The 14,553-nt window shown below is 35.9% G+C and overlaps 1 protein-coding gene across 1 annotated transcript in view; it reads right to left on the reverse strand.

Moving 5' to 3' along the window:
• SPATA17 (spermatogenesis associated 17) overlaps positions 1-14,553 on the reverse strand; it is a gene marked incomplete at both ends in the record, with an annotated part of 93,912 nt that overhangs the window by 28,898 nt on the left and 50,461 nt on the right. The window contains 2 exon segments of the mRNA XM_082481644.1: positions 131-282; positions 6,178-6,381. Coding sequence (XP_082337770.1) covers positions 131-282; positions 6,178-6,381 — 356 coding nt within the window.

The following is a 14,553-nucleotide window of genomic DNA, read 5'->3' on the forward strand; positions in this document are numbered from 1 at the left end:
ACGTACATAGAATGTTTGCTAGTAAGCTGTCAGGTTTGACATTTCATTTTGTCAGGCATGAAAGGTTTCTGAAAGCAACGGAATAAAGAAAACATTCTCATAACAATACAAGAAAAAACAAAGAACTTACTCATTGTCATGTATACGGTTTCTCCATTCCTCCTTTCTCATTTCCTCTCTGGCCTTCTCTAGTGGTGAACTGATTGATGCTGCCCCTCGCAAGGTTGGTTCCAAAGGCTTGTACCGCTGCTGCAATACTTCAGCAGTATCACGGAAAGGCCCCTGAAAGGTATAGCATAATGTAAGTGTTTTATTATGGGGTTACAGTTCTTTTCCTTCCTTCTTTTATTCATGACGCAGCACTGATGAAAGAGGACACAGCAAGTCTAGGAAGCGTAGCAAGATTTTTCTTCCAAAATAATTAAAGCAGTTCATTTTAACAGAGAGTTACACAAAGGTTGATAACGTGCTCTAAAGCTCCAAAGAGAAAATGCAAAATGACCACTCCAGATTTATTTAACTACTAATAAATATCTATTACAGAATCACAGAATCACAGAATTATCAGAGTTGGAAGGGACCTCTAGAGATCATCTAGTCCAACTCTCCTGCTAAAGCAGGATTGCCTAGAGCACATTACTCAGGACTGCATCCAGGCGGGTCTTGAAAATCTCCAGGGAAGGGGACTCCACAACCTCCCTGGGCAGCCTGTTCCAGTGCTCTGTCACCCGAACCGTAAAGAACTGTTTCCGTGTATTTGAACGGAACTTCCTGTGTTCTAACTTGTGCCCATTGCCCCTCGTCCTGTCACTTGGAACCAATGAAAAGAGCCTGGCTCCATCCTTCTTCAACCCACCCTTTAGATACTTGTATGCCATAATAAGGTCTCCCCTCAGCCTTCTCTTCTCCAGGCTAAAGAGTCCCAGCTCTCTCAGCCTTTCCTCATAAGGGAGGTGCTCCAAGCCCTTAATCATCTTAGTTGCCCTTCGCTGGACTCGCTCCAGCAGTTCCCTGTCCCTCTTGAACTGGGGAGCCCAAAACTGGACACAGTATTCCAGTTGTGGCCTCACCAGTGCAGAGTAGAGGGGGAGAATGACCTCCCTCGACCTACTGGCCACACTCTTCCCTATGCAGCCCAGGATTCCATTGGCCTTTTTGGCGACAAGGGCACATTGCTGGGCCATGGATAATTTACTGTCTACTGTCTATTGTTTCAAAACAATTCATTGTTAGTAGGAAAACTTAGTTTTTCCTTAGGAAAAAAAAATTGGTGAAATAAAATCCAATACAAGAGTACTAACTGTATCTAGATTCTGCTTAAGCAGAAAGCTTAAGTCTTTTCCTTTTCATTGGGTAAATAATGTTTTACCTTAAAGAATGTGCTTTTTTCAATTTAACTATAAAGCTCCCCGGAAGGGAGCTTAATACACGACTTAAGATATAATTCTTTGAATACAATTCAAACTAATGACTTCAATAGCATAGGTGTATAGTCCATTTTTGAAGAGTCTAATTCTGCATTAATTTCATTATTCTTAAAAGAAAAATGAAAGCTCATAATTCTTTCACAAGTCTCTCTCTCTCTATACAAATATATATCTTTTTTCCAGAATATATTGTTTAACAACTGATGATATCAGCAACTACCATTTAACAACACAGATAAATAGCAGCAGGAAGTCCTTTCCTGCACTGTCAGTGACATGTCCTATGTCTTGCTTTTAGTACTAACCAGTAAGAACTTAACTGGAGTATAATTAGCGCCATATTACGCTCAGGACAGTTTAGCGGCAACTTCAGAGTTAGAAGTGTTGCTAATTAATTTTTATTTTAATCGTTGTTGATCCTGCAATGAACTAGTGAAACCTTCTGAAACAAAGAATCCTAATCACAGCCTTCATTCTTAAAGATATCCTTCTTTAAATAGGTTATCACTAACAAGTCACAGCTGGAGTTACTGCAAGCACTGAGTGAAGACTGTGGGGCTAATAAAAAGAAATGATTCACGCCTCATTTATGTTCACTTATGTTTTACATTAATAGAAACCAATAATAGGAACCAGTTACCATAAAAGTCATGGACCGTAAATAACACAAATGGCAAATAAGTATCATCTAGTACTTTTCACAGCTGGACAGGAGGATTGCTATATTTGAGAGTAGTTAATGGATTTTTACTGGAACTTTATTTTTAAAGGCACAGCACCACGATTTGGAGAAAGATCGCAGAAAGCAAGTAAGCATAATTACACTTCTTGCAGATATTTTCTTGTTTCTATTTCCTAAATCTGTGTAAAAAAACCCGTTCATCTAATATGACCACCATAAGTCTTCAAAAACATAATGAAAAGTGTTATTGCTTGTGAGAGAATAATTAATACTAGAACAGGTCATTAAAACCAGTAAGCAATGCTCTAGTAACATATAATCTGATGATAAGTTATTAAAAAAGTTTAAAATTTATAATAAAAAAATTAATACTCTGTATTGCCAAATGTTTGCAGGAAGTGGATATATGGACCAAAGAGGAAAGAGATGTAGTATTGTCAAAAAATATCAAGATAAATATTTTTGCTTTTAGAAAAGAGTCTTTCAGAATATTGTATTCCTTCTTCATTGTAAAATATTGACATATATTCCATCAGGGTAAGGGCCAAATGAGATATCCAAGCAAGGATTTTTTTCCATCTCTAATTTCTAAGACCTTTTAACTCTTTCTCAATCCATAGTTCACATGAAATTAATAGAGCCCAACTTCTAATGGAAGGAGGGGGGAAAGAGTGTAACTAAGCAAAGGTCACTCAAACAAGGCTGTGTCATCACTAACGAAAGTGAAGTATATATGTTAGCATATTAAGATAATTCTAAACACTCCCTGCAGATTTTTTCACTCCTCCGAATCATGTTTTTGAAGAAACTTACCTAGCAATAGGCACCTAAGGAATATATCTAAGATGACAAGACATCTAAAAAAATCAATTTACCTAGCAGGGGGGTTGAACTAGATGATACCTAGAGGTCCTTCCAACCCCTACCATTCTCTGACTCTGTGATTTCCATTTTACAAGATTAAGATTTGTGGAATCTGAAGTTGAATGGTGCTTACGACTGTTTTCAAATTGGCGGTGCCTGCAAGCATTTCAGGCATCCTGCTTCAAAAGGGAAATGTTCCTGGGGAGGTCAGGCTAGGAAAGGAAGTTTCACCCTGAAAACAAATCACACAACTCTATGTTCTACGTTTGGAATTTGTACTGAGTAGCATAAATCTTTTCACTGCCAAATAAAGGTTAGCAGATCGGCATTCTTACTACTTTACCATAAAAGCAGAAACTTGTGATAAAAATTATGATCAACATGAAATCATATGTTCTTCACTGCCTTCCAGGAGAGATAACAGCATGCAAAAAATCCCTTAAAAATGGCAATATGTGCTTTCTTTTATTAATGCCTTTTAATGAACAGATGACTAATTTTAGCATTACCTGTGTTTCCATCAAACTGTAATTCTAGTTAACTCAGTAATAAAAATGATAGATCTAACTAACTGATGTATAAGCATCATTAAAACTTTTCTTTTAAATACACTATCTTACATATACAGAGCTTTTCTATAAAATGCTAAATACCCATTTCCCTAAGAGAAAGCTGATAGATAGCTAATTTCTGTTCTTTTAAACGTATATAATTGACATACTCATATAAAATATCCAACCCTACGGGCCATACAAATTTTAGATACCTGAAAGAACAGTGAAGTAACAAATGACTCACAGTGGGCCATATAGATATTAGAAAAAGAAGCTCAGTGCCAAAAAGTGTTACCACAGAGAACTAGGGCACAAGTATATCTAGTAATTAAATTCCTTATTGTCACACCAGACAACTTTTAGGATGATGCGTTCTGATGGGTTTTCATTTCCAGCTGTTTCATCAGCTCAAACCAGTGTCCTTTTCTTAGACATACAACCCTAAATTGTCAAAGTGTTGTGCAGGGATTTAGCCGTGTGACTCCCATTAACATCAATAAGAGTCGCGCAGCTAAATCCACGCGCTGTGCTTTGAAAATTTACCCCACAGTGTACATCCCAGGGTGCTGAAAGGATTAAAGTATTATATAGTAAATTCCCTCTTTGAGGTGCAGAAAATAAACAGAACTCTTCTGGTTTGTTCTAAAAGGCTATCTGCGCACGACTGCTGTGCATGCATGTGAACTTAGAAAGGTCTATAAAATATTAGAAAGCCAAACAGAAGCTTGTAAAATACTTTGTATACAGTAAAGCGGTTTTGCAAGAGCAACTTAACACTGGAAAACCTCTGAGTTCTGTCTCTATTTAAAAAGCATGACTCCTGTACCATCTCCACTAGGCAAAATCTTTCCCTCTACCCTTAGAGACAACGCATTCTGTCACATCCCACCGAAGGATCATCATAGCCCCTTTGGTCCCAGAAGGTAAGGATAAAATGTCATATTTATCTCAACTCCAAACTCCCTGATAACCCAAACTGTTTGTTGGCTCACAGTTTGTCTCTAGTCTAATGTGAGTCAATGAGTTCATTCAATGAGGAAGCTCAACCAGTCACGGCAGGGAGAGCATAAGGGGGGAAGGACAAAGGTGGAGAATTGCCCTGAAGTTGATCCTTACTGCTATAAGCAATGTGGATCTCTGTGCGGCTCACCTCTATTCCTCCAGAGGTATCCTGGCAGGCCTGCATCTTCTCCTCGTGCTCTATCCCGATTGCCTTTGCCTTTGTGTCCCACCACCGATACAGACTCATCCCACTAGTGACAAGTCAGTCATGACATAAAGATGAGAAAAGACTCTTCCGTGTGGGTTAGCCAGTACACCCATGGCTGTCCCCGCTGAAGAACAAGGTGGATGTAATCAATAAACTGCTCACAAATTGTGGCAGCTGGCATGCATACACATAGTTTGAAGCCAGCAGTAGCTCAAACCTAAGACTGTGTTCAGATCCCCTCTGCCAAGGGCTGCAATAATACAGTGAAAATAACCCCGTTGATTCAGAGGAGTAAAATACCAATAAAGATATATTATACATTGCTTATTGTTCATTATTGTTGTTTAATTTCTGTAGCTAAATGGTAGCTTCAGTGAAAGTTACTGAGAAGGACTTACTCAGAAGCATTGTCTTTCTAAGCAAAATACAGAAAACAAAATTTAAATGTATGACAGACTACAAAAAAAAAATTGTAAGAGGTTCTGAAGACATTGTGGTCATTCAAAGTCAAACCAGCACGGAAAGCGTATGTGAGAGGCAAGTAGAAGGTTCAGTAGATTGGGCAAACTGAAAAATTCTTCAGAGTAGAAGGACTGGATAGGAAAGACTGAATACTTCTATCCCAAAAGTACCTGTAACTGGCATTTACTGGCAAAAGAGACATGTTATTGTACTGTCATCAAGTGAGGAACATAAAGGTCTGAAAAGTCTATCTGCTGTGTATATTGGGCATACTCCCAGTAGGTTTTGATAATAAGGTGGCAAAAGCCATTTTGCCATCTTGTGGATGTTCACTCTGGTGCGTTATCTCTGAGATCTCCATTGTGTTATGGGAGAGAAAAAAAAAAGCTATCTACAACATATGTTGACGTCAACTGAAGTAAAATTGAGACCATGACAGTTAAGAATGGGAGCTGGGCAACTTGGCTGTGATGCAGAACAAAATGTAGAAATTTTTGTAATTAAAGCTGACACACAGCTAGTGGACACGAAAGTGTCCACTATGAGCTATTCTATACTGAAAGGATGCCTCTTGGCCTTCATACGGAAAACAATTGCAAAAAATTATCACAACCGGTTAATTTACCCTATTAGCTTTCATTTCATTTAAAATTGGAAATTAAGGACTCTACCTCTAATGAATCATAGTATTGATATTCAATTATATCAGATCTTCCATTTGAAATATCGTCAATGACATTTTGTTTCCCAAAGAACAAAAGTAAAGGCTAAAGAATCGCATTTCCCTGTTTGTACATATCACCTAGGTTTCTTTTTATTTGAGACAAATCTGTTTCAAAGACTTTATATCCGGAATGCAAGCACTGGATCTATATATAGAAAACAAATCCACTTGATGGTCCAACTCGAGATATTCAATGACAATCTGTGATAAAAGATATGAACGAAAGCTGCCTCAGAGACACTGAAAAATATTACCTGAGGTTTCTGTCTGCCAATAGGTGGCAGAGGCTGTGCTGTGGAGAAAATTGGAGGCCTTTTACAAGTGGGCCAGTCATAGAGCTCATAGGAAAAGGGACTCTTCATTTGCTGCCGCCTGTGGCTCAATGGCTTTGAATTCCGGAGCAGCAGTTCCATTGGATCTGGGGATTTTCTGAATGGTGAATTGTAGATGCCTGCAATCTGAGCAGAAGATGGGGTTATCTTTGGCTTCAACTAACTTAGAACTTATTCTTGCATTTATTCTATAAATCAAACCAATTAAGAAACCTGGTATGATAAACAGTTGTACACAAAGTTTCTGACAACTGCTGACATAGGATAGATCTATAGTTTAAATGCAGCTCTGGGCATTGCATTACAGTTACAAAAGGGTTTAAACAGGATAATGGAACATATACATTGGGTTTCAGCCCTTCAAATGTGGGTAACATTAATTTTATGGAAGGAAGAGCTTCCTGTATCTGAAACCCATGTTTTCTTTCTGTCACTTTCAATCTTCCATCGTCCACAGCAATAGACAAGAAACATGTCAGTTTTCCCTTAAAAAATAATTAAAAGTTTACAAATTTGCATCTCATTTTAAAGGCAAACTATTACAGTTGTTTTGAAATGTAAAGTTTAATTTAAATTCCGACACACAATAGGAACAAAAATATATTACCTATGATTTCCAATCACACATTTAAAGAGTAAAATAAATCCTTATGTAAGGGAACATAACTCTTGTCCCTTTAAACTCTGTGCTAGCCGACTGACAACGTGGACTAAGACAGTGGCAACTGCAGCCCTTTTAAAAGTAAACCTGCGTGATTAGTTAAGGGGAAATACAAGAAAATTTATGGAATACTAAAAACCAGTAATTGCTTTTTTCCAACAAAATGTTCACATTGAATTCCTTTAACTATTCGATTGTATTTAGTTTTAATAGTATAAAACTTGTAAAAAACAAGAATTTAGAATAAAAAAATTCTGAATTGTTAATTGAAATGAAAGATTCATTCTTCACTAAATTTGGTATTTCATTCTTTCAGGATACATCATTATTGACATCACTAGTATGATCTAATACAATAATTACTAACATAAAGCATACATTTCAGATTCTAAGATAGTAATCTACATCATTAACAATCTGTGAATATCTGGCAAGTGAAAATTATGTGACAGACTGTTCCCAAATCATTCCTATAAATGTAGGGATTTTATCAGTTGCATATAAACAATTCTCAAATAGACATATGTGAGTTTACTCTATTAATTATGAACTGTTAAACATGAGAATTCCTGTACCGTATTGCACAAAGGCACTAAATCTCCTATAAAACACATCATATACGCTTAAAATACACCTGGCCAAAATTAATTTAAAAATTTAAGGATAATTATATTTCCTACAACTGTCTGCTCAGAATATTAAGACTTTTAAAGCAGATTTGATCAGTTAAAATATATTGTCCTTTGCTTTTATCATAATTTTAATTGCTAAGAAGTATTAAATAAAAACAGTAGGAAAAGAAATCAGTTTTGTGATGCGGGGAAAAGTAAGAAAAAGAGTAAATGTTTAAAATCTTGCATTTCTCCTTTGGAACACTACTGAGGACCCATGAGAAAACTAAGTAGAGCATCAGCCTCCTCATAAAGTATTAATCTCTTGGGGCTGAGAGGATTGAACGCTCCCCAATTAGCTCTAATGCATTTTTCATTAATGTATCCTACTGGGAAGTTCCAATTTCTTGTGTCAAAACAGTTAAATAAGGCCCATATAAAACTTATTGTTTAATAGACAAGAATACTCAGAGATGGTTGCTTATTCAAAATATTGTTGGGCTATTCAAAATGTTATGGGCTATATTCTTCAACTCTGTAAATGATCTGGCCTTAATGACAATGTATTTTGGCACTCTGTTATATGTTGCCCTCTTAGTGCAAACCCTATAAACATTTCAGTTATACTATCAGTCTAAATGTGCAATGGGCACGAGGACAGGAATAGAGATAAATGGTAGAAACGTATGTATGCCAGACAACCGCTGGTTGTGCCTTCAGCTTTTCAGGATGCCAGACTAAAATGGCAGGGATCCACGCTTCGAATAGCAGGCAAGCAGAATCACCGCAGTGAATGCAAAATTGCAGGTCCGTCTGTATGATCTGGAAAATCCAGCTGCATCTTAGAACTTTGGTCCTTCAAGTCTGGTTCTTACTCACGTAAACATCCCACGAAGTTACAAATTCTCCTAATGCTGTTATTATTTTTCTAGTATTTCAGTCATTGTCCTATCGCAATTTTCTTATCAGCCCAGTACATTTTTTCTTGCAAACACTCGGTGACCTGTAGCACTACATCAACACAATTTCCATATGTTGTCTCAGGCTTTATTGCACTATTCCACAATTATTGAACGCATTTACACTCTATACTTGTTAGACAAGTTCTCTCAAATATAAAATGCTGCAGTCAAGATCTTCCATACAAATTAGATTCCACGCTGGAGATATACAAGGCAACTCTGTGCCATGGTCATTGTGGCTCTTCACCCATTAGTCCTATCATGGCCATCGGATCGGCCTACATTCTGATGAATTAATTTTTGCCTTCACTCTGTTGATGACAGTAAAATAGAAAAGTGATCGTCTGTGACTACCTTTTTTTCACATTTCACTGAGTTGCTCATTGTATCATTACTTTATCTTTCCACCCATTCCTACGCCATCTACGGTCAGCTGTTTTATCCTGCCTAAGGTGGAGACTGCGTGTTCTAGCCATGCCATGTGTCTGCAGAGGTCACCAGCTAGGGGGAGAGATACTGCTCTCTCACAGTACGTGTGTGAAACACATATTTTATAAAAAGCTACAATTTCACTGAAAATGTAAACATTTTCCAGAAGAAAAACATCTCCATATGCACCACTAAGAATCAGGATGATCTGGAATAAACCACTATGGCACAATAATGACCCCATGAAGTTGGCGGGCACAGATTTGTTGATCGGTAGCAAAACCTGATCAGGGCTGCATCTGCCCAAAATGTAGACCCCTTTTTAAGTCTTTTCTTTAAAAAATGAAATAAAATAAAAAAGCTGAAGAGGAAATTGGGTCCGAAATTTTAACCAAAAGGAATTAGATTATTTCAATGTACATGACACAGATTTGGGTTTTGGTTTTTGTTTCCCCAAAGTGGAAAAATACAACATCTTAAATAATTTAAACACTTTTCCTCTGAAGAATTACTGGCAATAACTTTCAAGTGATGTGTTGTCTAGATGATCTTTAAGGTCCCTTCCAACCCTAACCATTCTATGATTCTGTGATTCTATAACTCTATGCTTGACTCTAGGAAATGGCATTGGTTCTGTTAGTCATACATATATATATATATGCAAGTATAAATGGTTCCACGAATATAATGGCTTTCTGAAACTGCATTCTGCAATCTATATTGAGATACTATGTATACTCGATGTTTCTTTCTTTAAGTGTTTGGCAGTAGGAAAAACTCTAGTTCATAAAGGGTTCAAACACTGCGAAATGCTGCTGAATATCTCAAGGTGCACAAATAGGACTGGCTTTTAGCACTTTTAATGACACCAAAATCAGCTATAATAGGTGTGGGAATCCATTGATTCAGTGTCTTTTGAAATATTATTGATGAAAGGGTGTCTTGACAAAAAGCCGTATTTTGATGTTCTTTTTTTACATGCTATCAGGTTAAACATACAGATAGTGTACAAACTATGAAAATAGATTTGGAGTTTTAGTGAAACCAGTTGGACACTTTAAAAGTTGTTGCTTCTTCTACAGTTGAAACCCTTTGTAATATCTGAGTCAAAATTGATTATGAAGTGTATTTTTAAAGAATAATTTTTCAAGCAATCCTTGTTAATTAGTTTACACTTTAATTATATATGTTCAAGTATTCAAATAGACAAAGAGCACAGCAACCAGAAGAGTTAGTATCTAGATAGATAAAATTAATATGAATTTACTCTAAATTCCCCAAAGTTTGTGGTAAGGTTTCAGGCCTAGATTTAAAATTGGCAAAATTTGGCAGTACATAAAAGAGGGCGAGTATGATTCTACTTTCCAGTTCAGACCAATCTCTGGCAAAATTGCTTCCATTCATTTCTAAATATCTCTGCAAATCAGAGTCTTATTTTTGCAATTTCTTGCACTTGTGCTGTGCGTGATGGATGCCCTGTTCACTCTGTCCTCTGCAGGGAGCTGGCAGTCTGCAGAAACCTAAGAATCTCGAGGATCAAAGCCTTTGGTACTTAATAAATTTGCATATCTTCTTGAGACTAGTACAATGTGTTAAAAGCATTACTTCATCTTTTCCCTACTTTAATACAATATTCTCTCAACTACGAAAGCACTGTAGTTAATACTGCTTTTTCAATGGTAGAAGACTATCTGTCTTGAGATATTACCTCCTACTTTGATTCCAATATTTTCCCCGCCTTTAGTCTGTAAGAAAATATGTTACCCTCCAAAATATTATGATAGGTTACAAAAAGTACCTCTTGTCTGCAGGGAGAATGACACGTTTTTCTGTACCTGTGTTCTTCACAACTAAGAAGGGCCTCTGTCAAAGCCAGCTTCCTGGGACTTCATTTCCAGGAACAATTTTTAAAGTGACAAACACTATGGGGAAATCTGTGCTAACTATTAGAAAATCTACAACCGAGTTATTTGCAGTACTGTCATGCTAACTTCCACCTCAATAAGACCAAAGAAATCTCAGGAGGGGACTCTGCTAATAGCTTCTTACTGACCTCCTTGCATCAGGCCCTTCTGGTGAATGGTGGCCCAGTGGTGAATATGGCAAATGAGGTGTGAAAGCACAGATTTATTTTTTTTTAAGACTATGGTTCTGACTCGTCAGGGAAAATAAAAAAAAAAAAAAAAAAGAGAGAGAGAAATGAGTTATACAATAGATATATTTTTCCCCTAGAATTCTCTGCCTCAGACCTTCCATCATGGAAACCCAAGCATGACCTGGAATATTAATTGTGTAAGGTCAAGCATACTGGCAAATGTACCATTTGTTACCCAGTCATCCTTAGCATTACATTAATATTTTGAATCATTTTGCATTTCTAACACTCTATCATTTAGTTTCCTCCCAATCATTTTCTTATCTCTATAATTAATGGTGGCTTATAAAGAAAGAAAAAAAAATCATAAGAAAACAAACATTAGTTTAATGAACATTAGCAAAGAAAAGATTTGTTGGGCTTTTTTTATAATCTGTATTGCTTCCACCTCTAGTCCTATATTGAGTCTGTACTGTAGAATATCCATTTTTGTCTTTTTCTGTTTATCGTTTCTATACGGACAGAAAGACTTAACTGTTTTTTCCCAGAACACAACAAAGAAATTATTAAGGAGCTTGCCTTGAAAGCTAAACTATGAAGGAAGAAAGCAGCAAAAGAATAGACAGAAGGAAGAAAGAAAGGAAAGAAAAAGGTGCAGATAGAAAGGGAAAGATTGTGTTGATTATGCTGGATAATTCCTCAGAAAAGATCGGTGATCCCAAGTGGTATAATAAAACATGAACAGTTTTAGATGCTGCAATTTTTATTTATGCATGAATTATTTCTTATTTTTCTTTCTTATTTCTTGACTGAGTTTTAAAGTCTACATATAAAATCCCAAACAAAATATGCCCTAATAGATACAGTGTAGCTATTGCACTGCAAATAATTACACATATGCAAAATTAAAAATCGATGAAGTTCAGCTGAAGATAAAATGTAAGCATGAAGTCAACAGAAAGTGGTATCCTCATATCGTTAAAAAAATTACTGTAATTTAACTAAAAATAAAAAAGTTATTTTAATTATTTTTCTATATCAAACCTGAAAGTCTGAAATAATCAACACGTATCATGAATATAAATGTTTCATTTAACAGTAATTTAATCTTGAAAAAAATATCTTTGAAAGAGGAAGCCTTTGCAAGTGATTGTCACAGTAAGAACCTAAATAAAGTCCTACTTTCTCTTTCTGGTCTTTTAATGAGGAGTTAAACAAGAAGGAAAAGACTTCAAGAAAATAGGGACTTAACTTGAAAATCCTTTTTTGCCCCATTGTAATTTGTAAAAAAACTAAGCAAGCTGAGAGGAGAGGTAAGAGATCTTTAAAAGCCATAAAAGTAAAAGCATGAAGGAGAGCTGTGAATGAAATATTTGCTAGAGATGGGATTGCTGAATCAACACTGACCAGTGCACTTCATCATAATTATCAGGACATACTACTGCCAAGGGATTTATAAAAATCCCACTCAGCAAATAATTGCCCTGCTGTTAGGAGATAGTCGGAGTGTTAACACACTGTCACAGTCCAGAGTTTAGTAAGATATTCAACATTCAATTACTCTTGCTGAGAACTAAAAGGAAACATGATCATTTCTCAGCTACTGCAGTTATGCTTCCACATGAATTCCAGTGAACAATCTTGTTAATCCCCAGATATAGTTTCTCTAGGAGGTAAAAGAAATACCTTAAAACATTAATGATCCACAAGGAAAAAACATGTTTAAACGATGCTGCAACCATGTCTATAAAAGATAAGGATTTTAAAACTTCTAAATTACTAGTTTATTACAGGCTGTCGGAATATTCCGTATGTAGTGAAAAAAAGAGAACAATATCTTTCATATGAAATTTACTGGGGAAAGACCTATCTATAAAAATTCTGGAAATACTCTTCTAGCAACAAGTATAATAAAAATGTGTCCGTGAACTCAAATCTGAAACATAAAAATATTTAAGTGACATTAGAACGTATTCTACTAGGAATAATCTGTGATTTTTTAACTAATGTGAACACATTTTTATATTAACAATTAAGAAATACAATGTAAACTTTATTCAGACATTGTAAAAACACCAAAGTGTGGTTCAACATTTCAAACTGAGATAAAATTTCCTTACCATGGCTGACAATAGGAAAAATGTCACCCAGCTTTATGAATGTAGGTTCAGGTCTCACTGAGCTAATGCTTCTCCTTAGGCCTGATCCTGTAATCCTTATAAAAATATACTTTTAGGAATTTCGTCTAAATAAGAATCGGATGACCCAGCCTATTACTGTACCTAAGGTATTTTAGCTTTGTTTGAGATACTGCTTTTATGCAGAGACTGAAAAATTCATAAATGAGTGATGAGTAGTGTGTATTCTTTCAAGTGGGATTAATTACCTGTCTTCTGCTTAATATATATTCTGTTTAAACAGAGTAATAGAAGCATTAATTATTGTTATTCTGCCTTCAGATTGTAAAGCTTCGTTCAGTCCTTTTCATCTGTGAAATGTTTGCTTGATATAAAAATAATAGTGCAATCGTGTTTTAAATGCACATTTATAAGTAAACCAGGCTGCAATTTTATGGACTATACAACGAGGTGTTAAGGAAACATTCGAGCCCAGTATCCTGGCCACAGACCATAAAATCAACCTCTAAACCTGCACAGGCACTAACTGTTTCCAGTTGCAGGAAACAAACCTGTAATTTAGTCTCCAAACAGGTACCGACTGCTTGGGTGTTTAGGCAACAAGAGAAAAGAGAAAAAAACCCGTAGTTCAATGCACGGGTCATTGTGGCACAATATCCAAAACACAGCAGCCCAGCAAATGCAGAGGCATCCCAAAAATGTATCCACCTTTCATTGATTCTCTCTGACTGAGGCTTACTCTGTCAAATCTAATTCTTACGCAGGCTCTTGATGACACGACTAGATCAGGGATAATAACGTGAATGAGTGAGTGATGGCATGGGTAACAATAACCTTATGATGAAGACACCAAACAGAGACAGAACATTCAAAGTTCTCCTACTCAATTCTCATTTGACTTATAACTGATTTCAAAGCAAGCAGAAAAATACATTTTAACTCGCTTAATAACTTCATTTTAAAAATAGGAGTGGGAAATTCCATTACTGTTATAATTTTTTCTGTAAGAAGTGTTGGAGTGAGTATGGGATGATGTACAAATTATAGGAATCTCTGAAAACCAACCCGTTTCTACAATCATCCTGTATAAATGCGAATTTAAGAGCTTACTCTGAAGAATAATCTCTGAAGGTGATTTTATTCTTCTGTGTCTCAATAACTGTATATGAACACACAGATGGTATTTCCTTACTTCACAGGAATATTTTGAGGCTAAAATTATTTATGCTTGTGAGAAGTTTTCAGAGCCTTAAAACACTTATTTAAATATGTGATATTATTTACATCTTTAAAATTAAAATTCCATCTACTGTCATTGTCATAATGGGAAAGATCAGCTTTGTAAGAAAAAAATAAACTTGAAATTCACTCTATTTCTTACAGGATCGAGAAAAATCCTTGT

The sequence above is a fragment of the Vanellus vanellus genome (assembly GCF_965231255.1).
Source record: "Vanellus vanellus genome assembly, chromosome: 3".
Lineage (NCBI taxonomy): Eukaryota > Metazoa > Chordata > Aves > Charadriiformes > Charadriidae > Vanellus > Vanellus vanellus.